The following is a 27008-nucleotide window of genomic DNA, read 5'->3' on the forward strand; positions in this document are numbered from 1 at the left end:
GAACGAGGGTCAAGTTTCTACTGTCCTGGATAACTTCAAAAGTTGCGTTCCCCATCATGAACTCCTGTAACTCAAGCAGGCAGGGCGCAGGCAGCAAGGTTTACGTGGGTAACTCCTGCTGGTGTTGTGCTTGCTCAGAGCTTACGCCTGGTTTTGAAGCGTTTGGGGCAACCAAACCATGAAATGGAAGGACTGAGATGCTGCTGCACTGCAGCAAAACAGGAGCTGGGTGGTGTTCCAAGAGAAATCTGGTCCTTTTTATTTTTAGGGCTGGCGCTTCCCACCTAGATGATTCTGTGATTCCGTGACTCTTCTGCCTGGGTGTATTTACCAACAGCAGCACAGTGACTAGAGCTGTCAACAGCAACACCCCTCCTGCTTTCTCCTTATCCAAAGCCCAAGTTTTTCACAGATAATGTGCTAAAATAGATGTGCTATACAACAGAGGAACCTCTGGCAAGGCAGCATCTCCATGATCTAATTAATTCACAGCACAGCAAACGAATCAAACGTGTTGCTGGGCTTCAGTCCATTTTTAATCCGTGACTGATGTGTTTGGATGACAAAGTTTCACTGTGTGCATGTCCCAACTTAAGCCCTCCAGGCTGTTTCACAGCTTTATGAGCTGTTTCCAGGTAGGTGAGGATGGTGCTGCTCGTCTTGGTGCCTGCCCGAGTGTCTTCCTGAGGATGCACAGAGACCATCCGCTGCCCGGCTCCCCGCCTACTGAAGGTTAACTGACCGGGGCTGGCACTCGTGGAATGAAGCCAGGGAGAGCTGCAGCTCTCTCGCAGAGCGGAAAGATGGGGCTCAGCGAGACGTGGTGCCTGGCACCGCTCGAAACGAGGGGAATGCAGGGCGCTCACGCAGCACCCGCGGAGCCTTGCTGCTGGAATCGTGCTGCGCAGGGAGGCAGGGTGGGTTTGGTATACCTCAGCCTCGCTTGGTTTTAAGAGGGAACCACAGCACGGGGTTATCTCCTTCACCTCTCTGACCTGCAGTCGTGAGGGGAGCAAGAATGGAGCGAGCAACCCTGGAAAAGGCAATTAAATAAACATCCCTCGGCCTGTGCTCCCTTAGGATACAGCAGGAAGATGCTGTCAGGCTGCTCTGGGGAAGGCTGAGCAGCCAGCTCTGTTGCTATAAAGTCGTGGCAATGCTTCCTTCCTCTCTTCTCTGCATAGTGTCTCTTCTAGTGATTTATGCCACAGCTTGTCTTGGGCACTGAACCCCAGAGAAAGGATATTTTTACCTATTGCAGCTTCGGGGGCAGGGAGTGATGGAATGAAACACACAAAGGAAGGGAGTGTGGATGGTGCAGAGCATGAGATCTGACAGGAGGAGGGAATGCACAGCCCCCTCCAAAAAGAATGTGCAGAGGAAGAGGGGACTCCAGATTTGGGCTTGGCAGCAATCAGCTCGACATCTGGGCGTGATGGCTCAGTCCTCCACAGAGGTAGGTATAGATTGCCTAACTGGAAATGGGGAAAAAAAAAAAAAAAAAAAAAAAAAAAAAAAAAAAAGCTTTAGCAAAATAAACAAATGCTTAATAGCGTGCTTCTCCTCGTCAGAGCGTTACACTCAGCACAAAAGCCAAGGCTTGTGGCCATCCATCTTCTCGGTGTCAGGGGTTCCTGAGATCGTATCGTGCTCTTCCTCCCCTTCGTGCAGGGCTTCCTGCGAGGTCCCGCCTGCAGCTCCAAGTGTCCTGCTCTTCAAAGCCCTCCCTGGCACAGAGCCTACCCCTGCAGACACCCCATGTCCCATCTGTACCTCGCTCCCCGATGTTTCCACATCCTCTCATGCCCTCGCAGTGCTGAGTGCTGCCGCCTGCGCGGGACCCAGAAGCGAGCTCGCCTTTTCCTTTCCCTTTTTGACCGCAAACTGGGGTTCGCTCCAAAGCCTTCTCAGAAAATTAAATAAATAAATAAATAAATTAAATAATTAAATAAATAAGGCAGGAGGGAGGGCTTGGTGACTTCATTGACTTCAGGCCCTTCTCTCCTCCTCCTCCTCCTCGCAGGCGGGGCTGCGCCGCCGCCCTCCCCTCCTCTCCCGTCCCTTCCCCTCCCCGCTGTGCTCCGCTGCCTCCCTTCCCCTCGGCGGAGCGGCTGCCCCCATGTCGGGCCCACGGGGCGCCCTCCAAGCCTGGTGCCGGCAGCAGTGCCAGGGCTACCGAGGCGTGGAGATCCGCGACCTCAGCGCCTCGTTCCGCGACGGCCTGGCCTTCTGCGCCATCCTGCACCGCCACCGGCCCGACCTGCTGTGAGTTAAAGGCCGGGGGGAGGACAGGAGGGGATGGGGTGGGAGGCGGAGGGGTGTCCCCCATGGGGGTTTTGGGGCTGGGGGTGGAGGAGAAGAGGGAATGGGAGCGTGGCGAGGCGGACGGGAGCTTGGGCTGGCTGCGGGGCACGCTGGTGAAACTGGATGAGCCGTGGAAGGAATCTGCCCCGACCTGCTGCTGCTGCTACTACTGCTGCTGCTGCTGTAACCCTGCCTGCTGCTGCTGTAACCCTGCTGTAACCCTGCCATCAGCTGAGGCTGCCTCGACTGGCCAAATCCTCTTTTCCGAGCTGGCCCTGGGGTGGCCTTTTGTCACAACAGCATCAAAGGCGGTTTACGGCAGGCCACCGGGTAGCAGCGATGCCCCAGCGATGCCCCAGCGATGCCCCAGCGCCCACATTGGTACAAGCAGAAGCTGCACAGGTAGGCTGGAAACCCTGCTGCTGGCTGACTTTTTGTGGGGTGGACAGCTCGAAACCCTCAGCGTGGTGTTGAGGAGTCACCCAGAGCCCAGCCAGCAAGTGTTTGGTGCCGACCAGGCAGAGCAGAGCCTCTGATGATGCTCCTGGTCTCAAGGGTGCTATGTGCTTCATCTGCTGGAGAGGAAGAGGCAAATCAAGGACCGGAACAGCAGCAGCTCCCGTGTTTCTGATTTTTCGGTCGGTAGCACAGTCACAGAACCGAAAAGCGAAGGTTCAGCAAAAAGCAGACAATAAAGACCACTAAAAGCACCTGCTGGCTTCCCGTTGACCATATTTACCGTCCCGTTAAGCAGCAGCCGCTGCTCTTCAGTTGTCAGTGGGCTTACAGCGGCTCCTGGCAGATGTCCTTACCGAAAGGCTTCACAGTTGCTCTGCACAAGCCGCGTTGTAAAGGCAGAGCCCAGTGCCTTACAAGGACATGGCATCTCGTGGCAGGATTTTCGCAGGGTGGTCAGGAGCAGCACCATTTCATCCGATTCCAGCTTCCCCAGCCTGCCCTGATTTGGAAGTGGGAGGTTTGGATCAGAGGCAGAAAATCTCCCGACGGCAGAGTGGAAGCGACGGCCCTCCAGAAGGGACTGGACCCTTGGGGCTTTCTTTGGCTGCCGTGTCAGCTGTTTGTCTCTCCTGCTTGTCCGACCCTGTCTCGAAAGGAAGGAGAGGCCTCACAGATCTGTGAAGCTGGAATAATTTTCGGCATAAGCCCTGTTTCGATCACCACCCCCCTGGACTGAGGCAGGTGGCACTGGAGGGATGCTGCCCGGGGAGCGCTGCTTTTTCTGAAAGCAGCAGCCAAAGCTGGAAGTGCTCGGTGTCTGCTGAATCCAGAACGCTTTGAACTGCCCACCGAGGGTAGGCTGTGTGCTTGTGGGACCTGTGTGTTTAACCACGAGGCTGAACGTCCGCATCCAGGCCTTCCAGCTCTTCTTCCACTGAGCGCACACCTTGGTTTCGCTGCCTCGCTCTCCCTGTCTGGGAGCAGCAGAGGCACTCCTCTGGCAAACCTGCTCCCTCGGGCGCAACCTGGATTTAGTGTGACCGTGATCTTGGGGCAAAACGTTTAATCTCTCCTTTCCTCTTGTCAGCTAAGCTGGAAGCGTCCAGGCCGACTTGACAGCAGGCTGCGGGGCTTAAGGAGTTTGCTTAGTGTTCTCGAAATCTGAAGCATGAAATATATGTTTGTGAGGCGTCTGTGGCAGCGTAGCAAACCAGCGGGCATCTTTTAGCTTCCCAGAGCTCAGGGGAGGTTTTTGGCACTCAGGAGCCAGAAGAACACGGGGGCACGGCACACACCTTTTGAGCACTGAGAGAGAGACGGAGGCTTGAGGAAAATGGGAGAGGAGAGCCGTGTTTGAAGGCTGCCGGGCGTCCCAGCAGCCTCAGGATTGCTCACAGTCAGGCTCACAAATCCCATTTGTTCCCTTCCGTGTCCTGCCTACGTTTCCCTGACAAGCTCTGGGCAGCTGAAGGCCTCGTTGTGAGGTGCTGCCGTTAGCGAGCTCGTGGTTGATATTTGAGGAATCCAGGGATTTGCTTTGGTTTTAGCAGAGCAGCACACCCTTCCCCCCTTCCCCGGGCCTGCTGCGCTCGCTGGCAGCTGCCCTCAACCCCACAGCACTTAGTGGCTCGGCGAGTATCTAATTAGGGAAGCGCTCGGGACGTTATTTGCATGGAAATATTCCTCCAGGATACGCTGCCACGCCGGGGTTTGCCAAGCCGAGGCGTCCCATCGACTGGGATGTCCAGAGTCTCTTATTCTCACATCCGATGCCTTGGACTGGTGTTGCCTGGTGGTTCCTCAGGAGAGGAGATGATGGCTGGGGAAACCCTCCCGTGCTCTTTGCACATCCTTACGGGTGATGGAGACCGGCGTGGTCCAGTTTGTGCCTGGAGAGAGCTGGAAAAGGCAGCAGAGAGCAACCAAATGAGCTGTGATCCCCAGGGCCTCGTGCTGGTGGAACTCAATATCCAGGGTAAAAGCGGAGACTTTTTGCTCCTGCATTAGTGGGAAAACCATCCTCGTATTCCCTCGCTGCTCAGGAGCCCTCCTGTTGCCTTCTGAGCATCACGTCCTCCCTGCTGTCATCAGCTTTCCCAGGCAGATTTGTTTTTCTAAAATGGCTTTTTTTTTTTTTTTTTTTTTTTTAAATTTGCTAGGGTGGGGTGGAGTGGACATGTGTTTTTGTCTGTCAAAAACTCCCAGCCCAGGCCACCAAGGAGCCTTCAAGCTGCGCCACTCCCATATCCTGCAAGCGAGGGCATTCAACATGAAGCTTGTTACTGCTCAGAGGGCAGCCGGCCCATAACTGCTGTCATCGCTTCTTCTCCGTTCCCAAGCTGGTATTTTCTTTAAAAGAGAAGTAATAAAGAAATGCAGCAAGGTTAAAGGAGTTCTCCAGGAAAAAAAAAAAAAAAAAAAAAAAAAAAAAAGACCCGGAGGAAGAACATCTCCCAGTGGAAACTGGTCGTAAATAGGGAAAAGGCCCCAGCATTCACATCAAAGTGAAGCCTGCCACTGAAACCTTTTCTCAGCAGCGTGCAGGGTGGGAAAAGTTGTGGTGTTTCGACCCGTCTGAGTTCTGGGGGCTCGTTTGCCTGTGCTTTCTGCAAGGTGCCTCTGTAGGACGCCCAGCCCGCCTTCTGCACGCCTCCTGCCTTCGCTCTGGCAGCTTGGTTCACCTCGGAGGAAACGGCACCAGCAGCCTCTCGCTTTTGAACGGAGGAAGTGTAATTTTATGGGGTCGTGGGCAGCTGGGAAAAGCTCCCCGAGCTCTTCGGGGACTTCCTCTGCAGCCCTGGGACAGGCACGCGAGCGCTGCTGAGGAGGGCCCCGGGAGCCTGTGGGGGGAATCCTGCGTCGGTGTCCCAAATTTTGGCACCTTTCACTGCACCGTCAGGTCGGTTTCAGCTGCTGCTGAACCCCTCTGGGCTGTGAATGTAGCTCGCAGGCACATCGTGCTGCTGCGCGAGGGTTTTTTTTGTAAAGAAGCCGAGATCTTCGACAGGAAGGGGTTATATTTGGTTGAGCGTGATGCTGCTTTCACACCCAATGCCCCCATAAACGTGCAAAAGGTGTAGCTAACTCCTTCCTGTATTTCTTCCCCTCTCTGGAAAACCTGCAGATTATTTTAACCTTCAGTCCCCTCCTGTGGCCTTGCTCCTCTGGCAAGGGGAGCTGCTCGATCCCCATTTTGATTTCCCAAAGGGATGTGAAGGGATAGGTGAAATCCCACAGTGTGCCCACAATGGGAACTGCTGGGGTTCCTCTCTGTGCCCTGGTTATTCCTGCAGTCTGTACCACACAGGCAGAAATTAGAGGTGGAGCCTCTAATTTCTAATTTCCTGCCCAACACCCATTTGAGACTTTCTTTTCTTAATTCCAGTTTCCCTAACAATTTTTCTGCTTTACCAAGGTTCTGTTTGTCTAGGTTCTTACGTGCTGGCTTGCTGAAATGCCCGAGGAAGGTTGTCTATCCCGAAAACCTTCGTGTGGTGGCATTGGGGTGCTCATGTCTCTCACCTCTGTGTCTCACATCGCTTGTTTGTGCTTTCTCGTTTCAGAGACTTCGATTCGCTCTCCAAGGAAAATGTCTACGAAAATAACCGCTTGGTAAGTCCCTGCTGCACCGTGCACAGAAGGAAAAAGGAACACGAGAGGGACTGGAGGGAGGTCATGCAGCAGGGAAGAACTTAGTGACAGCGCTGAGGGGGTGAGAGAAATCTCTTGGTAAGCAGCAGGCAGGAGCTTCTCTGGAAACGTCTGAAATACCAACGTCCAGCCTGCACTAAAGAGAAGATAAGGTGTTTATCCTGGTAGTTGCATCCCCCTGCCCTCAGAGATCACTTGTGGGTGTGCTGCCCTGAGAGCAACAGCAGGATGCCGAGTGTAGCTGGTAATCTGCTAGTACTGCTGGGTGGGAAGCTCTCAAGTGGCTATTTTCTTCCTTCACTGCTTCCTTTCAAGTAGCCGTGTACGTAACTGCAGGAGTTATGTGCTTCTTGTCACAGTGTCGCTGTTATTTCTGCTCGCCGAGACCCAGAAAAGCACCCAAGTGGCTTGTGTGAGGCAGGCGTTGCTGCGCTGGTGGTGGCAGGAGGAGATGTGGCACCCCAGAGTGTGAAAGGATGGGCAGGGACTGGGTTTCTGTGGGGTCAGAGTTTGGGGTGACCGGGGCCACCATGCAGTAGAGCTCGTATTTGGCTGTGTAGGAATTACCTGCCGGTCCTTGGCCCTCCCCAGTGCCAGCCAAGGCTCTGCCAGGCTCTTGCTTGAGGGCAAGTGGTGGTGTGCTTGTTTCACAGGTTGAAAAAACACATCTTTTTCAGCTCTGAGAGCCCCCCTCAGAGCGGTAGCTGAATGGCAAGAGCATTTGGGAGGGAGCTGCAGGGGCACAGACAGCTGAAATGACACCGGGGCAGCTGCAGCAACTTGTTCCCTTGCCCTCCTGCTGCCTTCTTTCCAGTCAAGCAGCACGTCTGGGATCCCCCGTCTGCCCGGGATGCCACAGGCTTACTGCTTAGTCTCCAGCAGGATCCTCCCGGCTTGATTTCTGTGTTATCTGTCAGAGGGTATCAATTTTCTCTTGTTACCACCTCTTTCTGCTGTTCCCGCAGGCCTTCGAGTTGGCAGAGCGGGAGCTGGGCATCCCGGCTCTGCTAGATCCCAACGACATGGTCTCCATGAAAGTCCCCGACTGCCTCAGCATCATGACTTACGTGTCTCAGTATTACAACCATTTCAACAACCCCAGCCAAGGTGGGTGCCCTTCCCCACCTCTGCCTTCCAGTTTGCCCCCAAATTGGCTCCAGAAACCCACAGGCGCCACATGCTGAGAGAAGTCTTCCCAATTCCTTCCATCCCCTTCCTATTCCTAGCCCAAACCTTTTATTTTTATTTTTTTTTCTGGGCATGGAGTGCTCTGCATCTAAAAATTGGATTTTATGGGAGTTGGGGCTGACACCTGGGAAGGGATCCTGCGTGGTGGTTTTGCAGTTCAGCATTTGTGGGGTCCTGCAGCCACTTTGGGGGAGGGTGTTTGGAGGTTTGTGGGCCTGGAGGTAGGGGAAAACCTTCCTTTCTGTAGAAAATGGGAGAGGGACAGATAACACCTGCCTGTTCTGGATGGTGGTGGTGCTGGTGAGTCAAGCCTGGAACAGGGAGTTGGGTAGGGCGAGGTTTCACAAGAGGCAGGGACGGATTTAACAGCTCACCTGGGGAACGCCTTGCTTCTCCTCCCTCCGTGCTGCATTCCTGCCGCTTGGGTTGCCCCTGGAGCACATCAGACCCCTTTGTGATCTGCTTTACCCCACTGAGGAAAGCTAGATAGGGAACGTGCCTACCGCAGCTGTTTTTTATTACCTTGGTAAGCTTGGAGTGACAGGGGAAGCAGGGTGGGGTGTCTTCAACCAGCTCATCTGTCCTTACAACTGCAACCTAAGCTCTGAGACAGCTCTTCCAGGGCATCCCTAAGGGGTGGAGGCCGGAGCTCCAGGCCTCTGCTCTGCTCTCTTGCTCCAGCACGCCAGAGAAATCTCTCCCACGTGCGTGGATGTGAGCACTTCTCCAGGGATGCTGGCCTCCCAGCCAAGGACTGCCTTTGGGGGCTGCTGGGCCAGGGGTGCTCCACAGACCCGCTGGCACCCTGGCACCCAGTGGGGAACAAAAACGCGTTAGCAGCAGGTATTTAGGGTGCTCTGGTCTTTAAGCATCGCTTGGGGAGCTGATAATGAGGAAGACAAGTGGCATTGGATAGGTAAATCAAATGATGGTGACAGGCTGGTGTCCGCGGGCCGCAGAAGGGGACCTGCTGCAGGCTCATGGCTGCCCCGTTACCAGATTGCCTTTCCCTCTGCCCCCTAAAACAGGCACCAAGTGGCAAGTCCCATCCTGTGTCACAAGGCTGCTTTTTTTTTTTTTTTTCTTTTTTTCCCCTCCCCTCCCCTTCCCCCACACGCGTGGCATGAGTCACTGCTCTCGCCTGATCCTCCTTTTGCCTTCTGTCTCCAGCCAGAGTCCCTCCGCCTATGAAGCGCCCGGCCGCTGCCGCCTCGCCGCCCCTGCTGTCCCACAAGAAGCCCGTGGCTGCGGCCGAGGGTTCCTCCACGCCGCAGGTACCTCCCGAATCCTTGATTTGAGTCAGCCTGAGGCTGTGGTCCTCCAGGGCGAGGGGAGGGGAGAGAGCCCATCACGGTGAGATCGGTCTGTGCGGGGGGCTAGCAGCTGCGTGTTTTGGGGTAGGAGGGGTGTTTGGGGTTTTGGTGGCTTGGGAGACCCTGCGGAGAGTGTACTTGCTCTCTAGGACTGAAATTTGTCCTCTGGTAAGGAACAGGCCAAGGGGGGTGGGTATGGGGTGGTTCCTTCAGCACTCAGAGCACAAACACCTCCCTTCCTACGGAAGGATGATGCTGTAGGTGAGGCAGGAGCAGGAATGTGGGATCAGGTGAGCAGAAAAGACATCTCCTGCCGCTCTGGAGGAGCCACGGGCCGGTGGCGAGTGCCTCGTGGCCTCCCTCGCTGAGCTCCCTGCCTGTCACCCCTCAGGACGATGTCCCCACGGAGCCGGCAGAGCCGTCGCGGCGCAGCACGCTCAGCAGCACCTGCGCCGCCTGCCAGCAGCACGTCCACCTGGTGCAGCGCTACCTGGCCGAGGGCAAGCTCTACCACCGCCAGTGCTTCAGGTACGTGGCCAGCAGCCTGGTGGAGCTCTGCAGCCAGCCAGGCCCCTTCCCTGCGTGTCTTTTTGCAACATGGAAAAGGGTTCAGTGATGGTGTTACCCCTCGAGGTCTGGCTGGTTCCTTGTGTGCAGCCCTGTGCTGCTTGCTGCCCCCACTCCCTGCTCCTTCCCACTCTGCTGACCAGCTCCTTGTGCTTCTCCCAGCCCCCAAAACCAGGATGTTTTGCCTCTTTACTGCCTCCCTACCACGTAACACCCCCACCATGATGAGGTCCGAGCTGGGCCATCAGCCCTGCAGATCTCCTTCCCCCTGTGGTGCCCGGGGCGGTGCTGAGCTCTCAGGGGCAGCGTGTGGGGAGCTGCAAGCTGTTAGCAAACCGAGGAAAGAGGGATCAGCAGCCCTGCAGTTACTCCCTGGCTGCAGGTCCTTACCTGCAGCACCAGTGAAGTCATTTGGCTTCGCTTTCCCTGCTGGGCTGACGAGGGGGTGAGATCTTTCCTCTGGACCACAGGACGAGAGCCTGCAAGCGAGCACGCAGCAGCTGAGGGCAGAAAAGCTGAGCCACAGGAAAGTTATGAGAGGCCTCGTTTCACTGTGTGAGCAGCTCCTGACTAAGCCAGCCAGGGGTGTGTTTTAGAAAGAGTATTGTGAGAGAGGAGCTGTGCTGGGACCCAACATGCTTCTTGTCCACAGCTGGGGCAAAAGCAGGAGCTTTGGAGAGCAGGTGCAGCACTGTTCTAGGGCCAGGAATAGGAGAGCTGCAGCGCCTATCTTGGCACAGCTCATGGCCCTTCAGACTGAGCAGTGAGAGTCCCAAAACGTCATCCTAAGTATTTTTTCTCTGTGTGCTTTCCTTGTCTTTTTTTTTTCTTTTTTCCCTGCTGATTCACGGCTGCTGTTTGCTCGGGAGCGTTCCGTGGCAGCGTGCTCTGTGGGCTGACAGAGATAAAACCCAAACAAACTTCTTTCTCCCCGTGTCCGAACTTGTTACCTCTCTATTCCGTCATACCTCTTCTCCCCGCCCCGCTGTCTTCACGCTTCTGCTCTGCATTTCAAAGGAAGCAGCAGCCAAGTGGACACCCGGAGCAGAATTCCTCACCCAAATTATCTGATTGCAGCGCAGGGCGGCCAGCAGCTGTGAGCGCCGGCTGTTCAGGCAAGAAGAAACAAGCTTGGCTTTCATGGGACTGCTTCATCAGCCCCTTGCCCTCGGCTCTTTCGTATAGGCTGTCCTCCTCCCTTCCCAGGTGGAAAAGGGCTGAGCCGGTTGCCCGTGCTGTGTCCTTAGGGTTGCACCTCGAGGGCTTCATTAGGGAGGAGTCAAAGGTTCAGCAGGGAGAGGGTGGATGAGCCTCAGACCAGGCATGGATGTTCCCTCTCCTGACTGCCCTTCGAGCCTCCAGCTTAGGGATTTCCTGAGCCACAAGTAGCATTGTTTGAGTTCATGCTCAGTGTTTGTTCCTTCTCCTGGCGCCCACCAGGTGCATCTTTTCCAGCTTGGCAAATATCCTCCAGGCTCTGGAAACTGTGCTGCCCCCCAGCACCAACGTTGCCCTTGATTACATCCTTTCTGAGCTGAAAGAGGAACCCAAACGCATGCAGTATTGGAGCTGCGAGCTCACCGAGGGCACACAGTGGTGTGATGATGTTTTTCTGTTCCTCTCCTTCCCTGCATGACTTCCCCCAAGATCACGATGCGATTTAGCAGCAGGGGTGAAGCCCTGCAAGGATCTCCGAGTGCCAGCCCTTCTCGGTACCCCGGAGGGCCTCTCCCACCTCACGGGGCTCTTTCTTCTCCTTGGCAGGTGCAAGGAGTGCTCCAGCACCCTGCTCCCGGGCTCATACAAGCCTGGCTCGGAGGCGGGGACGTTTGTCTGCACACACCATCGCGGCAAATTGGCCGTGAGCGGCAAGATGGACAGGAGGGCCAGCCCCGAGCGGCAGTCGCCGGAGCTGAGAACTGAAATTGCTGCCGGCAGCGTGGGGGAGGACGGGCTCCCCGCGGGAGCGGAGGTGGGGAAGGACAACAGCACTGCTGTGGAGACCCAGACTCCTGCAGAGAGGCCAGCCAGCCCGGAGGAGAAGGACAGCATGCCCAGCAAAGCCCAGACAGCGACGCCCCACGCAGGGAGCGCGACACCCACCTCCCAAACACCCCCCAGGCCTCCCCTTCCCAGCAAGCCCTCAGCGCCCAGCCAGGACAAAGCCAGCCCTCTGGACGCACGCCTCAGAGACACTCGGCCCACCCCGGCCCCGAGGAGATCCACAGATGCCTCAGCCCTCTCCCCTGCAGCCTCCCACCCCGTGCCCCGGCCCCGCTCCACCGTGCAGGGCGAGGGAAGCGACTGCACGCCTGGCTTGGTGAACGGTGAGAGAGCCTGGTGCTGCTTCGTCCACCAGTTCCCTTCTTTCTCTGCAGCCTGGCGCCCTTCTGCCTGCAGTTAAATCTTGGGATCATTTTATTTCTTTTATTTCTTGCTCCGTTTGATTTCTCCGGGGCTTTCCGGAGGGCGCTGGGAGGTGGCAGCGTGCAGGGGTGGAAACAGAGGGACACGTCGGTCTTACAGCTTCAACTCCAGGATAAAGTTGGGAGGAAAAGGGGATATTTGGGGGAGACTGGCTGCACTGAGCCCGGGAGAAATGCCACGAGGTTTGCAGAATAGTGGGAACCACCTGGCTCCCACGGGGAGATGCACCTTTGTGTTGATTTAACCTCTTGCTATTCATCATTTTGGTGTTGTGACAGTCTGCCCCTCTGTCTTTCTAGGTAGAGGACCTGAGCCCAGCCCCCCTGTCCCAAAACCTCGAGGGAGACCCTGCTCCTCCGATCGGTACGTCCTTCTGTTCGTGGGTCACCTGCACCCCCCCTAGCGAGGTGGGGCTGTGGGGCTGGCTCGGCTGCAGTCTCCTCTCCCACCTCCATCAGCCCCAGCTCTTGGGAGGATCGAGGTCGTGATCGAGTCCCTTCCGAGGCCGGTGCCAGCCCAGTTGGTGTTTGTACCTCCCGGGGGCTCTGTCCTTTAGAGCCTATAAAAATCCTGGGGGGCTTCAGGAGCGCAGAAAATCATTTCAGTGTTTCCTGCTGACGCGGCCTCGCGTGTGCGTGCTGAGAAGGGGACGTGTGGCCGCCTTGTGAAGGGTTTGTCCAGGACATTGTGGGTGCTTGGCTGCGGTCAGGAACCTTTATACCTACCGGGCTGCTTCCAGGAGCCTGCTGCTGCCCACTCTTGGGACAGAGGTTGCACAAGCACAGCGTGCTCGCAGCGGATGCATGGCGCGTCCCTGAGGAGCAGGGATCCTCCGAGCTGCTCCCTGCCACCTCGCGCTAGCTTCTCCTCTCTTCTCCCAGTGCTGGAGCTGCTGCGAGAGCCAAGGACCCGCCGTGGATGGCCTTAGTGCAGGCAGAGCCCAAGAAGAAGCCGGCTCCTCCTCCTCCTCCCCCGGGGAGCGGCCACGAGACCCCGAGCAGGACGGAGGAGGAGGAGGAGGACGGGGAGGAGGTGGGCAAAGCCAAGAGCGAGGAGAGCAAGCCCGATGCCGCAGAGCCCAAACCGTACAACCCCTTTGAGGAGGAGGAGGAGGAGGAAGAGGAGGCTGCTGCTGCCCAAAAGAGCACGCCTGAGCAGGACCAGGGGGAGGCTGCTGCCAAGTCCCTCCACCCCTGGTACGGGATCACTCCCACCAGCAGCCCCAAGGCAAAGAAGCGGCCAGCCCCGCGAGCCCCCAGCGCCTCCCCGCTCGGTGAGCTTTCCCCCACCCCCTTATCCCTCCTCCTCACCCCTTCCACGCACCCCTAACCCCACTGTGTACCCGCTCCCTTCTCTCCCAGCTGCCCCCCTTACCCGCCGAGCTCTCCCTTCCCTTTGCAGCCCACCACCCCATCTCCAGGCTGTCGCACTCCGAGCCGTCCTCCTCCGCTCCATCCCCAGCCCTCAGCCTGGAGAGCATCCACTCCGAGAGCTCGGCCAAGGCCCTGGCTGACACCGACGAGGCCTCGGTGCCCAAAAGCTCCTCCGAGCCCACCGTCCACACGCCAACGGCCACCAAGACCTCCAGCCCTGACACGCCGCTGGCCAGCGTCTCCTCCAGCGAGAGCCCCGCCGCCCCAGCCAGCCTCTCCACCACCACCTCCTCCTCCTTCTCCTCCTCCAGCGAGCTGGCCGGCTGCGGTGGGGAGGCGCAGCCCGGCGCCCCGCACGCCAGCAGGAGCATCTCTGCTGGCAGCTTAAAAACCAGCCCCAGCCGCCTGCCCCCCAAGCCTCCTGCTGGGGCTAGCCCCACGCCCATCCTCTTGGCTTCGGATGGGGGTGCCGGGAGCCCTAAGCCCCCCTCTTCGCCCAAACCCCAGCTGAAGGTGAGGTGGTGACCTCAAAGCAGGGATTTGGTCTGGGGTTGTGCCTGACACGGGTTTGGGGTGGGGTGTGTGTGTCCTGAAAGCAAGGCTCGGGGGTGTGTTGGTTAAGTGGTGGTCGTGCTCCTGTTCTGCTTGCCCCGCATGTGAAATTCCACGTGCTCAAAGCAAACAAGAAGGGAACCATCACCAAAATAATTTGGCGAGCTTGTTAGAGGGAGGCTGGGGAACCCACAGCAAATTTGAGGACAGCTGTCACCCCGTGGCTGGGCTGCTGGTGGAGATCAGTGCTGTGCTCCTCCCCTGGGAGGGTGTGGGGTAGGACAGGCTGTAGGGCTGCCCATCTGCTCAACCCCAGCTCTTGGGATGCTGTACCCCTTCCAGAGCCTCACACATCATCTCCCTCTGTCCTCTCGCTCCAGTCCTCCTGCAAAGAGAACCCCTTCAACCGAAAGCCATCGCCTGCTGCCTCGCCCTCGGCAAAGAAACCTCCCAAGGGCTCCAAGCCAGCGCGTCCTCCTGCGCCGGGTCACGGCTTCCCGCTGATCAAACGCAAGGTAAGAGGCTCCTCGGAGAAACCACGGGGGAAAGAGCAGCCTGTGGGATGCCAGGAGATGGAGGGTGGTGGTAACGGCAGTGCCCGCTGTGGGGTTTGGCAGGTGCAGACGGATCAGTACATCCCCGAGGAAGACATCTACGGAGAGATGGATGCCATCGAGCACCAGCTGGACCAGCTGGAGCACCGCGGGGTGGCCTTGGAGGAGAAGCTCCGCAGCGCTGAGAATGGTAGGTGGGGCAGGACAGAGCACAAAAAACCATGCGGGGGCTCCAAGAGAGGTCCCAGCCCCGCTCGTGGAGTGGAAGCAGGTGAAAGAGGAGACGAGGATTTTTTTTCTGGGGCTCGGGAAGAGGATGAGGTCAGGCTGACCCTCGCGGAGTGCTGACAGGATCCTGCGGGGTTGGGGCTGGCTCTGAACTGTCCTTTTGCTCGGCAGACAGCCCCGAGGACAGCCTGCTGGTGGACTGGTTCAGGCTCATCCACGAGAAGCACATGCTGGTGCGCCACGAGTCGGAGCTCATCTACATGTAAGCACGCGTGTGTGCGTGGCAGGGGGCACCGACGGTGCCGTGGGGAGTCCTGTCTCGGTGCTGCCAAAATTGGAGGGCCTGGAGAAGTAGGGGAAGGAGGGCGAGCAGACAAAAGTGTCCAAAAACACTCAGAATCAACCTCAGAAAGGCCTCGAGCAGTCGGGGTTGGGTCCTGGTGGGGCTTGGCTCGGTTCTTCCCGAGGTCACCCCCAATTTTGGGATGACGCTCTGCCTTTCTGGAGCCTGGCAGCGGGTCCCAGCCGTGCCCCCTTCCCTTGCAGCTTCAAGCAGCAGAACCTGGAGCAGCGGCAGGCGGACGTGGAGTACGAGCTGCGCTGCCTCCTCAACAAGCCAGGTAAAGCAGCGCCCCGGCTCTTGCTGCCTCCGCTTCTCCCTTGGGGTTTCACCTCTGGGATCCCGAAGCTCAGAGCTCCTTCAGCCGTGTAATTGCCTGTCCTTCCTTGGGGTTCGGCTCGGCAGAGAAGGACTGGACCGAGGAGGACCGGGTGAGGGAGCAGGTGCTGATGCAGGAGCTGGTGACCATCATCGAGCAGAGGAACGCCATCGTCAACTGCCTGGACGAGGACCGGCAGAGGTGAGGAGTGAGGCGAGGGGAAGAGTGGGTTTTCCTGACTCAGCCCCACAAAAACCCCCCTTTAAACACCGCAGCAGCTCTTCTCGGGGTTGAATCGCTGACCTGTCTCCCCCTTCTTTCTTTCAGGGAAGAGGAGGAGGATAAAATGTTGGAAGCCATGATTAAAAGGAAAGGTAAGGAACGAGCGGGAGGACTGCGGAGCCGTGGTTTCGCCGCTGACCTCAGCGAGGGGCAGCGCCTAAACCATTCATGAAATCGCGTGCAGAAGGAGGAAGCGACACTGCTCCGTGCAGACAATGAGGCCTTTCCTGTAGGGCCCTGAAAAGTCGGGAGCACGGCCGGGCTGTGAGGCCCTGTTACGCAGAAGGAAGCGGAGGGCTTTGATTCCTTGTCCCTGTTGTTGTGTGCGCAACCCGCTAACCCCTCTCCTTTGCCCCCCCAGAATTCCACAAGGAGACGGAGGCCGAGGGCAAGAAGAAAGGCAAATTCAAGCCCATGAAGGTGCTCAAGCTGCTGGGCAACAAGCACGACTCCAAGAGCAAGTCACCCAAGGAGAAAAGCTAGGGCAGGGCCGACGCACTGCCTGCCCGAATTCCTCCTCCGAAGCCTTGCTAACAAGGCCGGGAGCAAGTGGAGTCGCTTTTCAGACCTGTTTCCCTGTCGCCTGTCCGTGTTCCTGCCTGAGAAGCAAGCCGAGGAGCTTGGTGTTTGTGGGAAAACTTGCACTAACTGTCCCCCCCCCCCTTCCCCTTGCTCGTCCCGTGACAGCTCCGTGTGCCTCCATCCTCTTGCAGGGGGGGATCTGGCTGGCCCTCGCTCCCTGCTCTCGTCCCCTTTCCTGCCCCGTTTTTAACTGCAGGAGAAAAGCCTGGCATTGGAAGCAGGATTCTTTAGGTTTTACTGGCCTGAACTAAAACGTTTTAAAAAAAAAACAAAATCTCACGTCACAAGGCTCTAGAGCCAAAAAAAAATATATAAATAACCGGGGCCCTATTTATTTCCAGCTGTCCCCTTGAGCATTTCGGGGCTGAGAGGACCCCAGGGGACCGCGTACAGCTGCTCAGAGGCAGCCCTCGTGCCCTACTCAGGACATCTTACCCCCACTGCTGCTAACCACCGCTGCCTGCTGCCCTCGGGGGGAGGGAGGAACATTCCTGTCCCAGGCCAGGGCAGAAAAGCACAAGACTGACTCAGTGCAAGGGGCGAGCCCCTGCTCACCAGTGCCACCCTTGAGCGGCTGGGGGGAGAGGCAGAGTCGCAACTGACCTTTCCCCAGCTTCGTCTGTATATACTTCAAAAGTGTGTAAAGAGGGTTTGGCTGGTTGGTTTTTTTTTTTTTTTTTTTTTTTTTACGCCTCCTTTACTACATGAATTCCAACCCGCCCCGAAACTCTTCAAACCCTTATTTTATTTGTTGTATGTGTGTGTGTGTACATCAAGGGAGGGAAGGGGCGGGCGGTATCCTTCCACCCGTCCCTTCTTCCTTCCAGTTTTGTTCTCCTGCCTTCTCCTCCAAGGCGAGGAGCTATTTATTGCCTCCTTCGATCGTTTTGTTCCACGGGTGTTTGGTCGGTCAGCTGTTTTGTCACGCCTTCCCCTTCGCAAATCAGTCGTGTCAGCCCCCAGCTCCCTTCCAGAAATACAGCAGGCTTCAGCCCAAACCCTCTCGAAGCAGTGCCTTGCGACACGGCTGGCAGGGGGCGTTCTGGAAACAGCCCCCCAGTTTCTCCCAAAGGCCGTGCCGCTCCTGCCACACCTCAGCAGGCTGCTCAGGAGCGGCGGTAGGGGAGAGATCCCAAAGCACAACTCTTCTCTGGGGAGAAATGCATCGGTTTTAGAGCCTGCTGTCGCGTCGCCGTTGCCAAAGGCCGTCAGGATGGCCGCAGCCTGACACCCCCTTGGCCCCGTGCCCAGTCAGAACCTTGGTTTGTAAGTTACACTGTACTAACTCCGTGACTTCCATTCACCTGAAGAGAAATAAAAAAGAAAAAAGGCTTTAAAAACCGATCACGGCTTAGGTTTCTTATTCCTTTCTGTGCTCACGCTGTCCTGGGAACAGGGCACGCTGCCTGGCTGATGAGCATTGCTAAGAAGCAGCTGATGGGACCTTAAAATCCACCTCCACATTTCCTTACGCTGGGCTTTGTGCAGGAACAGAGGGGCGTCGTGCCTCAGCCTGCTGAAGGACAGAGGCGGTGACTCAGTGGCCATCTCCAGGCTTTGTGGGGGACTGAGGGCTGCTCAGCATACCACGGTTTCAGGAACCAAAAAACCACAGCGAGCCTGCTGCGAAGAGCAGCACACTGAAATCCCCTCTCCCCCGCCACTGAATCCGTCTTCCTGAGCGCCTGCCCGCTTTAGCTGCCCCGGAGAAGTCTGCTGATGCAGTAATGTTGGAGGCTCGTGCTTGCGCAAGGCCAGGCTGCTGCATCTTCCTCCTCGCCCTCTGCCAGCGCAGCCGTTCCCGGAGCTGCGCGGGCTGGAGCGGGTCGTGGATGCGGGTGGGGACACGTCAGCATCGCACCTCCGCTAGAAACCTCCACCTCCGGGGAGATGGAGGAGAAGGAGTGACATTTGTAGCTGCGTGGAGTGCTGTGCTCTGAGGCATTGTGTAACCAAAAGGCTTTTTGTCATGTTTTAATAGCTGCTGCTCCGTGTTTTCATCTCTTTAATATTGTTGAGCAGGAAGGGAGCCGCTGCACGGGTAGGGCTTTACAACAGCTTGCTACACACAAATAGTTCCTGCCTTCTGGCTTTAGGCAACAGGTGCTGCTGCCCCCTCTTCGGGGGAACCTCTGAGAGAGAGGCAGGCACAGGCCAACCCTTGAGACTCTAACGCCAGAGATGGGGGAGAAGAGGTGGGAACAAACTGCATTTGCGATTTTCCCTTGGCCTAGTCATGGGAATCGGATTTGTTCCCAGCAGGAAAGTCTTTTGTCATGGTCTCTCTCACTTCCTCGCTTCTCTTCTTGTCAATGATCTCCATCTCGCGCATTTTCTGCGAAGGACAAAGGGGAAGGGCTGAGCGAGGAGAATGCCAAGAGCTTTTTATCTTTTTTTTTTTTGTTTGTTTGTTTTTTAAGCAAACTCCAAGAGCAAAGGTTCTGCTTCCCTGATTAAGGTGCATGCAGATGTAGAAAGAAAGGCTGAAAGCCTCCTATCCCCAATTTCTCAAATTCATGCCCCTCTTGTGCCACAAAAGGGAATTAATTGTCCCCTCTTCTTCCCTGCTCAGCTATAAGAGGGAGACCGTGCTTTAGGGTTTCTGACACTTAACATCCTGTAGGGCCAGTGCTGCCAGGGCCCTCGCATACCTGGGAGATTTCAGTGAGGATAATTCTCTGATACTTCTTGCCCTGTCCTAGAGCTTCCATCTCTGCCAGGAACTCCCGCCTCTCCCGAACTTCATTCACCACTGACAAAGAGAAAACCACTGTGAAAAAGAGTTTTCATTGTAATGTGAGAGTTTTCTGTGCTTAACAGTTGTCAATCTGTGCTGTCCCAGTTAAAACAGGGTTGTCTGGAGTGCTCACACACACAGGAGTTCCAAGCACAGGGAGGCATAAGGCAGGGTTTTGCCATCCCAGCATACTGTGCAGGCCAAAGTCCACCACTGCTTAAAATTCTGCCCTACTTTTAAGCGTTGCTAGCGTAGCTTTACTGATCTTGGAGTGAAAATAAACACAGCCCAAAGCACGGTCAGGCTGGTAAACATCCCAGCCTACGCTGAGTCACACTGGCTGGAGAAAGGATCCACAGTACCTGGGCTTTCTGCCCAGGCTGCCCCTGCGAATCACCACGGTATTCCTCTGCCAGCAGTTTGTGTTCCGTGGGCAATCCAGACAGCCTGCATCTGCCAGCAAGCCTCAGCAGAACAAATTCTGCGAGGAAGGCTGGCTCACAGCAGCACGCTGTCAAGTCCTTTCTCTGGGAACCTGGCTTTGTGTTCTCTTCCACCCAGGGCTTCAGATTCGGGGCCACACAGCCTGCCTCACAACCCTCAGGGGGAGCAGTTTTCCAGGCTTCCCCTCCTAGACTACATGACAACATACGTTCTTCAAAGCGGTCAATCTCAGCATTCTCCTCTTCCTTTGTCTCAACGAGCGCCTGCTTCACCTGGTGTTCCACCACATCCTTCCCTGTCGCTAAGATATTTTGGAGCCTTTGCTTCTCCCTTTCCAAATCTCCTGTGAATGAGAAGGGAAAAACAATAAATCCTTAGCAGCCTGTCTCCTCAGCAAGGAGCCTGGCCACCCTGCTGCCTTGCTAATGACAGCAGAAGTGTGACGTTAATGACAGTGCATCCCCAGACTGAACTGCACACGCATGCTCATTGTGAAGAGAAAACCAAACTGACATCAAAGGTTTGATACATGTTTATAAGATAGAAAATTATATAGCACCCCTTCTTACACAAGGATTGTACAAGGTCCTATCACTTATAATTCCCCTAGCTAGCGGGCAGAAGTCAGTGAGCATTTGCAGTGAATGTTCTCTCAGAAATCTCTTTTTTAAGCATCTCTGAAGTCAGAAAGTATGAGGATGAAGAGTAATTAAGAACACCTCCTATGGCTGCTGAGGTTGCAGGCTGAGGGTGGACGTAACGGGAAGAGAGAGGGGCTGGGTGGCATGATTAGTGACATTTTCTGACTTACTCCTTGCTTGTGGCTTGAATTTCTCTCGGGTGTAAGCATCTCCTGCCTGGCAGAGCTTGGCAGGCCGAAGATGAGGTTTAGCCGAAAGCCTGCTCGGCTGACAGAGCAGTGGGGAGGAAGCAGGTGGCACGGGCGCTGGTTGTTTGCTGGATGTGGGGTGGCACTGGAGGGGCAGGGCATCTCCCCCTGCAGAACAAACCCAAAATATTGATGTCAGACACAGAGGAGCCTGGCTGGCTGACCCCGGACAACCACCAGCTGAAGATCTGGCGTAGCGCAGCCAAGAAAGATCCATGGTGCCACCGATGCTGCTCATGGATACATATCTTTTGGTGGCCGTTTGGGGACACCTCAGCTGGTACTTACACAAACCATCAGCAGCAGTGCTGCCGTGTGGAGGGGAGCAGCGGGATGCCTCCATCCAAGCAGCCCTGAGGCGAGCACCCCCTCCATTGGGATGGGGGACACGAGCTGTTCACCACAGCAGCGAGAGGGGACGGCACTCACGTTCCAGGCACTCCATCAGGCATCGCCTCTGGAAGCTCGTCAGCTTCGACTCCTCCATCATGGCTGGAAAATAGCGGTTTTGTGTAAAAACAGGGCTCCCCACGTCCCTGTAACACACAGAAAGGGAAGGGGGGGATCCCTAGGGACCAGACAGACACAGACACGGGTCTTCCACTGCCTCACACAGCCCAAAAGCGCCCCCCGGAGCCTTCCCTGCCTCAGGCCCCGTTACCTCGCAGCAGCTCCCGTGTTTTGGGGCTGTACCGGGCTCTGCCTCCTCCCTCCGAGCCCGCCATGGCCGGCAGCGACCATGGAGGAGGGGGGTGAAGAAGGAGGGGGTAAAATGGCGGCGCGTCGCCACGGCAACGGCGCCATGGCGCAGGGCGCCCGCTAGCGCGTCACGGGGAGCGACAGGGGCGGCCGGGGAGGAAGGAGACAAGATGTCTGACAACGAGGACAAGTGAGAGAGAGAGGGGCAGGGGGTGGGCTGGGGGACGGGGAGCGATCGGGATTGGGATCAGGATTGGGATTGGGATTAGGATCGGGATCAGGATCGGGGTCGGGAGTGGGATCAGGATCAGGATTGGGATCGGGGTCGGGGTCGGGATCAGGATTGGGATTGGGGTAGGGGTTGGGATCAGGGTCGGGGTCGGGATTGGGATTAGGATCAGGGTCGGGATCGGGGTCGGGATTGGGATTAGGATCAGGGTCGGGATGAGGATCTAGATTGGGATTGAGACCGGGATAGAGATCAGGATCAGGATCAGGACTGGGATTAGGATCAGGATCGGGGTCGGGATCAGGATCAGGATTGGGATCAGGATGGGGATCAGAATTAGAATCAGGATCAGGATCCAGATTAGGATCAAGATCAGGATCCGGACTGGGTGCCAGCAGCCAAGCGCGTTGCCTGACATGCCCTTCCCTCTGCCCCTCAGCTTCGACGGGGATGATTTCGACGATGTGGAGGAGGATGAGGGCCTGGAGGACCTGGAGAATGCAGAGGAGGTGGGTGCCCCTGCCGGCTCGCCCGCCGCTCGGGCCTGAGGCGCAGCCGAGCCGTAATGTTGTGCTGGTTTCCCCAGGAGGGACAGGAGAACGTGGAGATCCTCCCCTCGGGAGAGCGGCAGGCGGCTAACCAGAAGCGGATCACCACCCCCTACATGACCAAGTACGAGCGGGCCAGAGTCCTGGGCACACGCGCCCTCCAGATAGCGTGAGTATTCCTCGCTGTATCCCAAATATTCCCACAGCAGGCATATTTGGACCTCACATAGTCCCTTACCTGACAGCTGAGCTTGTTATCATCATCACAATCAGCACTGAAAAGCAACACCATAAGCCCTTACATCTCTAACAGATGTCACAGGCAAAAAAAAATGGGGAATGTGACATGCTGATCCTGCTTTCTGCCTTTGCTAAGGCAGCTAGCAGGGGCTGGAAAGCTCAGGACCGGTTGGCGAAAGCTAAAGTTTGAAGGAGAGATGCTCTACAACATCTTCGTTTATTACCACGTGGTTGTACGAATTAGGAATGGTATAGCCATCCTGAAATCTCTGACTGCACTTGTAACAAACTACAAGTTTGTTAAGTGTTTGGAATAGCGTGGCATCATTTATGATAGATAATGCTACTTGAGTCCTATTCTGAGTGCAATTAAGGCTGGCTGCTCTCAGTCTCTTCCATTTACCTGTCCAGATCTGTTTTAATAATACATGTGGAAAAGTTTTGTGCTTTTTGAAAAACTGCCCTACAAGCGACACTATTAAACTGTCTTAAAATTTGTCTGAAAGGGCATCTCTGAATTTCATCTTAGCTACATTTACCTTCAAAAATAGTGCTTCTCCACATCTCCTCACCATTTACAAGCTTCTAAATGAACTTTCCTTAATCGTCACTTTGCTGAGCTGTTCTTTGCCCGGTTATCACTCCAGGAGGCTATTTTGTGTGCATTCTTTCAACTGGTCGAAGACCAGAAAAATGAGTGAGATGGGATGGGTGTGTGCCAGACCTGCAATCCAAAGCACTCTGGCGCCTGGTTCTCCTTCAGCTGCATACTTCTGCTCTCGGAGCTGACTCTAGGCCAGCAGCAGCCCCCCAGTGGCCTTACCCGCACATAACATGAACTCCTGTTGCTGTTGCCACCAGACAGAGAGACAATCATCAGCAGTGCTTGCTCTACTTTTACAACCCTCTGCAAAATGCATTTTTTTTTCCCTAGAGATAGACTGCGTCGTAAATCCAGCCTCTCATTTTCTCCTAAAGGAAGTCTGGAAAATGGGAGCAAGTGAGAACATGGGGGATGCCAGTGTTTCCACCCTCTTTGTTAGATCAATTTTAAATCAGTTTTGATATTCTGTTCCTCTGTTGTGGTTCAATCTGGCAGGCAGCTAAGCACCACACAGCCATTTGCTCACTTCCCTTCTCCCCCAACCAGTGGGATGGGGGAGAGATTTGGGAGGGGGGGGAAAAAAAAAGTAAAATATCTAATGGGTTGAGATAAAGACAGTTTAATAGGACAGAAAAGGAAGAGAAATAATGATGATGATGATGATAATAACAGAATACATAAAGCAAGTGATGCATGATGCAATTGCTCGCCATCCCGTCCCTGAGCAGCATTCCCCCTGCCTCCTGGCCACCCACCACCTGTTAATTCAGCACAATGCCATGCGTTATGGAATGTCCCTTTGGCCAGGCTGGGTCAGCTGTCCTGCTTCTGTCCCCTCCCAGCTCCGTGTGCACCCCCAGCCTGCTCACTGGCAGGGCCAGAAGAACATTCAAGCAAAAACTTGGTCCACAGGCCCCTGGGGAAAATTTTTTTCCGAAGTGGATGAGAGTGCAACACGCAGGCACGTGCTTAGTTGTCCTTTCTTCGTGTTCTCTCAAATGGTTGTTGATGTTTTGTTCCAGGATGTGTGCCCCTGTGATGGTGGAATTGGAAGGAGAGACAGACCCCTTGCTGATTGCCATGAAAGAGCTCAAGTAAGTCCCGGCCTTTGGCAGTGAGCGTATTGATTTCCATAAAGCAAGCACTCCCCTCCTCATCCCAGCATTTAGCAGCTTATTCCATGCAGCTCATTCCAGGACAACATTGTGTTCCCTCAGTAGCACTAAGTACCACATTTGCCTTCCTTTTCTGCTCCTTGGGACTTCTCCACAGCTGCTCTTCCATCAGGGGAGCTCTTGCATAGTGCTGATGATTAGCAGTGCTCTGATCTCTTACCTGGGAGTCCAAGTGTCTCTTATTTCTTTGCTGAGAACACAAGGTCCTCATCTTTGTGGAATCAGTTTAATTCCCTGAAAGGGATTGATGCGAAGGAGCCTTCTGAACAGACCTGTGTTCAAAGGGAGTGCTGGCAAAAATTAAAATAAGGGTCAGGTTGGTAAAGTGAAAGCCCTGGTAAGAATGTCTGTTTTTCCTGCATCCTTCCAAAATTGGCTTATTGTGCTTGCAGGAGGCACAACCCTTGCTTACAGAGAGATTAAATAAATCCTTTCTGACTAGCAAAATCAGCTTCTGGAAGGCTGCTGACAGGCCCACCTTCCCACAGCAGAGTGTTCTGGCCCACAGCTTGCTGACGTGGTCAGCGAGCTAATATGTCATGGGCAGGCTTCTTGCAAGCAGAGCAGCCAGACCCCCTTACTAATGAAGTCCCTATGCTTGAGTTGAGTTGTCCCTCTGCTCCCCAAATTTCTCAGTGCAATGCAGTTGCTCTTGCAGACTTCATATCTCTATTACAGCAGCTCCTTTTATCATCGCTAAAACCTCCGTGGGTCATGCTCCTATCAGATCTCCAAGATCCTAAATTGCTTCTGGTCGCTGTCTGAGTGTGAGCTCTAGAAAGCAGCCGGAGTGTGACACACAGTGGCATCCTGTGCTGTGCCAAAATTAAATTGTGATTCTTGGCGTGAGGGAGCTGCTTTGGCACCAGAAAAACAGAAGCCCTGAATGTGGTCATTAAAGACGTTGTATTACTTTTCACGTCTGATATGGTCGTAAACCTGATGCCCTGGTTAGATTCCAGACTGTCTAATTACATTCTGCAGATTTAAATCTGCTTCCACTAAGTTAAATTCTGCTCAGCACTTTCTCGCTTTCTAATTGGAGCTGCTGCTAGCAGACGCTGTGTTCTATCCCAGCTTTACCAGGTTTTGGTGGCTGAACGGTCTGTAATATTTCACATATCCTTCTTTAAAATGTACCTGATACCCCCAGACATGCAAAACACTCCATAGATGTCAGGTTTAAATGAAGATTCTCAGAATTCTGACACTTCTGTAGTGTCTTGTAAGGGGAAAAACATCTTCACTGGGTTTTCCTTCTGGAGGTCTTAGTTGAGAGACTTAATTTGCTCAGTGCTTTGCACCTACAAAAGAAGATGTTGTTGGTACTTCCCTCTACTGTGTAATGCCAAATCTCTGGTGCCATACAGATCTCCCACTTAAACCTGGTGAGCTTACTGAAGCTAGCAAGGCAGCATTCCTCAATTCCCATTGCCTGCTGAAATGCTATAGTGAAGGCCGTGGCACTTCTTTTCACCTCTCTGTCCTTCCTCCAGAGCACGCAAGATCCCCATAATCATACGTCGTTACCTACCTGATGGGAGCTATGAAGACTGGGGCGTGGATGAGTTAATTATCACAGACTGATCAGCCGTCGCTTTTGATTCTTTCCTTCTCCAACAGATGTTTCTATTTTTGTTTATATTTGTGTAAATAAATTATAAGCCTTCCCATTTTAAGCTGAACGTATTTTTTTTTTCCTCTCCCCCACCTGTTTTTCCCATCTCTGCCCTACATGCCCAGGATTTCTTTTGAACCCTTCCTTATTTCTGTACATCAGCTTGGTTATTCTTTAATTCTGTGTCGGTCTGTGTGGGTTTTACTGAGATTAGGGAGCAAAGTGCCAAGTTTTTCTTTTATTTCCACCTTTTAGCTAGGCTAAAGACTGCAGTAGCTGCCTCCACCTGCCCCTCCTCTCCAGTTCTAGGACCAACAGCCAGCTGAACCACTGTTGGACAGAAAAGGTCTTGCAGGTACTTTGGCTTCAGAAAGACTCCAGCCCTCCGCCACTACCCCTTCTTAAAACACGGGTGTGAGACACCTCCACCGCTTCCCCCCAGACAGTCAGGCCTTTGTCCCCTGAGCAGGTTGCTGTGGAAACCCCCAATTTCCTCTCTGGCCAGAGCTGGCCGTGGAGCTTCTCAGGAGTATCGTAGAGCAGCTCTCATCAAATCACCTATTGTTTCCCTGCTCCTGTTGCTTATCAGTGCTGGGGATCCCCTTTCAGTGGCACTGCCCCAGCCGGAAGCGCGGTCGCCAGCCGCGGTCCCACCAGCTTGGCCGGGTAGGTTTGGGTTCTGCACTCTCTCCTCATTCAGCTCCTCTCTGATGCGCCGTGGGTGCTCTCCCAAAGCCACCTCAGCTGCATGAAGCCCAGCGCATCAAGCATTGGCACGACAGTGGTTAAATAAGGAGTTCCTTTGGTAATCTGCAGCATGATGACAGATCAGTCATTTGCCCTCTGAAGGTAAACCCCATCTCACCTCTGATGTGCCAGGAGGAGAAAAACCATATAGCTCCCTGCTCAGATCAAAAAGGGCTGGGTGGATGTGTTAAAATCTGCAAGGGCTTCCAGCCAGCGAATACCTGGTTTTCATTTCTTAATCTTCTCTCTGCTCTTGCTTTGCTTGAGGAAGGCAGAATACACCGAGTCCTTCATAGCAGGTGATCTTACTAAAAAGTGCCCTTGGAATTTTTGCCTTATTTTTTTTTTTTTTTTAAGAGAAGACAAGGTAAGGTGCACCTGTTGCTTCTGCTTTATGTTGATTTTTTTTTTCCTTTACACTGGTCCAGGAAGACGTTTTCCAACCAGCTCATGTTAAAGCTCGTGCTCACGTTTAAAGCAGGCATTCTTCATGCTGTACGTGTGGTCGGTGCCTGCAGACAAACACCCACATCCCAGAGGGAGTTCACATCCACCTGCTTGGGGACCCAGCTCGTATAACCAGCCGTGTTTGTCATTCTCCTACTGGTCCCTGTAGAAGCACCCACCCATCCATCCTTCCTTTGTCGGTCAGTGTGTGCAGGAGGGGCTGCTTTTGGAGGCGAGAAAGCAAGGGCCGAACGGGGTCCCTGAGCAAAATGACGGGTCACAGGGAACGTGGAGATGCTTGCAGGTGTGGGAAGGGGGTTGACCCCGAAGAACACAAGTGCTTCCTGCTCCCAGCCATCCTTACCAAGAAAAGGTTAATCCGCAGCGCTGTGGCCTTCAGCCTTCTCCCCCCACCCCGCATGGAATCCTTTAATCACGTTGGTGCGGTGAAATTTCAGCCCTGAAATGGTGCCTTTGTGCAATCACTCTGGC

At 55.0% G+C, this 27008-nt stretch overlaps 3 protein-coding genes and 1 long non-coding RNA gene across 6 annotated transcripts; 2 read left to right on the forward strand and 2 right to left on the reverse strand.

Moving 5' to 3' along the window:
- Positions 1 to 1575: 1575 nt before the first annotated feature.
- Positions 1576 to 19405, forward strand: MICALL1 (MICAL like 1). The gene is made up of 16 exons (XM_084528128.1): positions 1576 to 2265; positions 6327 to 6375; positions 7380 to 7521; positions 8773 to 8876; positions 9307 to 9443; positions 11247 to 11809; positions 12209 to 12272; positions 12791 to 13182; positions 13311 to 13795; positions 14215 to 14349; positions 14452 to 14578; positions 14788 to 14878; positions 15163 to 15236; positions 15362 to 15476; positions 15603 to 15649; positions 15919 to 19405. Exons 1-16 carry the CDS (start codon positions 2120 to 2122, stop codon positions 16038 to 16040), a joined length of 2793 nt encoding a protein of 930 aa, XP_084384254.1. The 5' UTR covers positions 1576 to 2119; the 3' UTR covers positions 16041 to 19405.
- LOC311440818 lies at positions 4031 to 8094 on the reverse strand. Its single transcript, XR_014695605.1, has 3 exons — positions 7977 to 8094; positions 6202 to 6356; positions 4031 to 5112 (listed from the first exon to the last, which is right to left on the reverse strand). It is a non-coding gene; the product is annotated as an uncharacterized lncRNA (long non-coding RNA).
- Positions 18099 to 21028, reverse strand: LOC311440802 (UPF0193 protein EVG1). 3 transcript variants are annotated; one of them, XM_084528144.1, is made up of 6 exons: positions 20871 to 21028; positions 20639 to 20745; positions 20132 to 20317; positions 19529 to 19663; positions 18791 to 18891; positions 18099 to 18474 (listed from the first exon to the last, which is right to left on the reverse strand). In XM_084528144.1, the coding sequence occupies exons 1-6, from the start codon at positions 21011 to 21013 to the stop codon at positions 18370 to 18372; spliced, it is 777 nt and encodes a 258-aa protein (XP_084384270.1). In that variant the 5' UTR covers positions 21014 to 21028; the 3' UTR covers positions 18099 to 18369. The 3 variants fall into 3 exon arrangements, with proteins under 3 accessions (XP_084384270.1, XP_084384271.1, XP_084384272.1); XM_084528145.1 differs by having other exon boundaries at positions 20639 to 20701; positions 20871 to 21003; XM_084528146.1 differs by having other exon boundaries at positions 20498 to 20701; positions 20871 to 20971.
- POLR2F (RNA polymerase II, I and III subunit F) lies at positions 21011 to 25383 on the forward strand. Its single transcript, XM_084528173.1, has 5 exons — positions 21011 to 21098; positions 21577 to 21646; positions 21724 to 21854; positions 23552 to 23623; positions 25201 to 25383. Exons 1-5 carry the CDS (start codon positions 21079 to 21081, stop codon positions 25289 to 25291), a joined length of 384 nt encoding a protein of 127 aa, XP_084384299.1. The 5' UTR covers positions 21011 to 21078; the 3' UTR covers positions 25292 to 25383.
- Positions 25384 to 27008: the final 1625 nt, after the last annotated feature.

This window comes from Aythya ferina (genome assembly GCF_964211825.1).
Source record: "Aythya ferina genome assembly, chromosome: 1".
NCBI lineage: Eukaryota > Metazoa > Chordata > Aves > Anseriformes > Anatidae > Aythya > Aythya ferina.

Coding starts and splice junctions, on each gene's coding strand:
- POLR2F (XM_084528173.1), top strand. CDS start 21,079: ATGTCTGACAACGAGGACAA. Junction 21,099..21,576: donor ATGTCTGACAACGAGGACAA/GTGAGAGAGAGA, acceptor TCTGCCCCTCAG/CTTCGACGGGGATGATTTCG. Junction 21,647..21,723: donor ACCTGGAGAATGCAGAGGAG/GTGGGTGCCCCT, acceptor TGGTTTCCCCAG/GAGGGACAGGAGAACGTGGA.
- LOC311440802 (XM_084528144.1), bottom strand. CDS start 21,013: ATGGCGCCGTTGCCGTGGCGACGCGCCGCCATTTTACCCCCTCCTTCT. Junction 20,318..20,638: donor CCTGATGGAGTGCCTGGAAC/GTGAGTGCCGTC, acceptor TTTGTTCTGCAG/GGGGAGATGCCCTGCCCCTC. Junction 18,475..18,790: donor TCCTCACTGAAATCTCCCAG/GTATGCGAGGGC, acceptor TGTCCTTCGCAG/AAAATGCGCGAGATGGAGAT.
- MICALL1 (XM_084528128.1), top strand. CDS start 2,120: ATGTCGGGCCCACGGGGCGCCCTCCAAGCCTGGTGCCGGCAGCAGTGC. Junction 13,183..13,310: donor CCCCAGCGCCTCCCCGCTCG/GTGAGCTTTCCC, acceptor TTCCCTTTGCAG/CCCACCACCCCATCTCCAGG. Junction 15,650..15,918: donor AGCCATGATTAAAAGGAAAG/GTAAGGAACGAG, acceptor TTGCCCCCCCAG/AATTCCACAAGGAGACGGAG.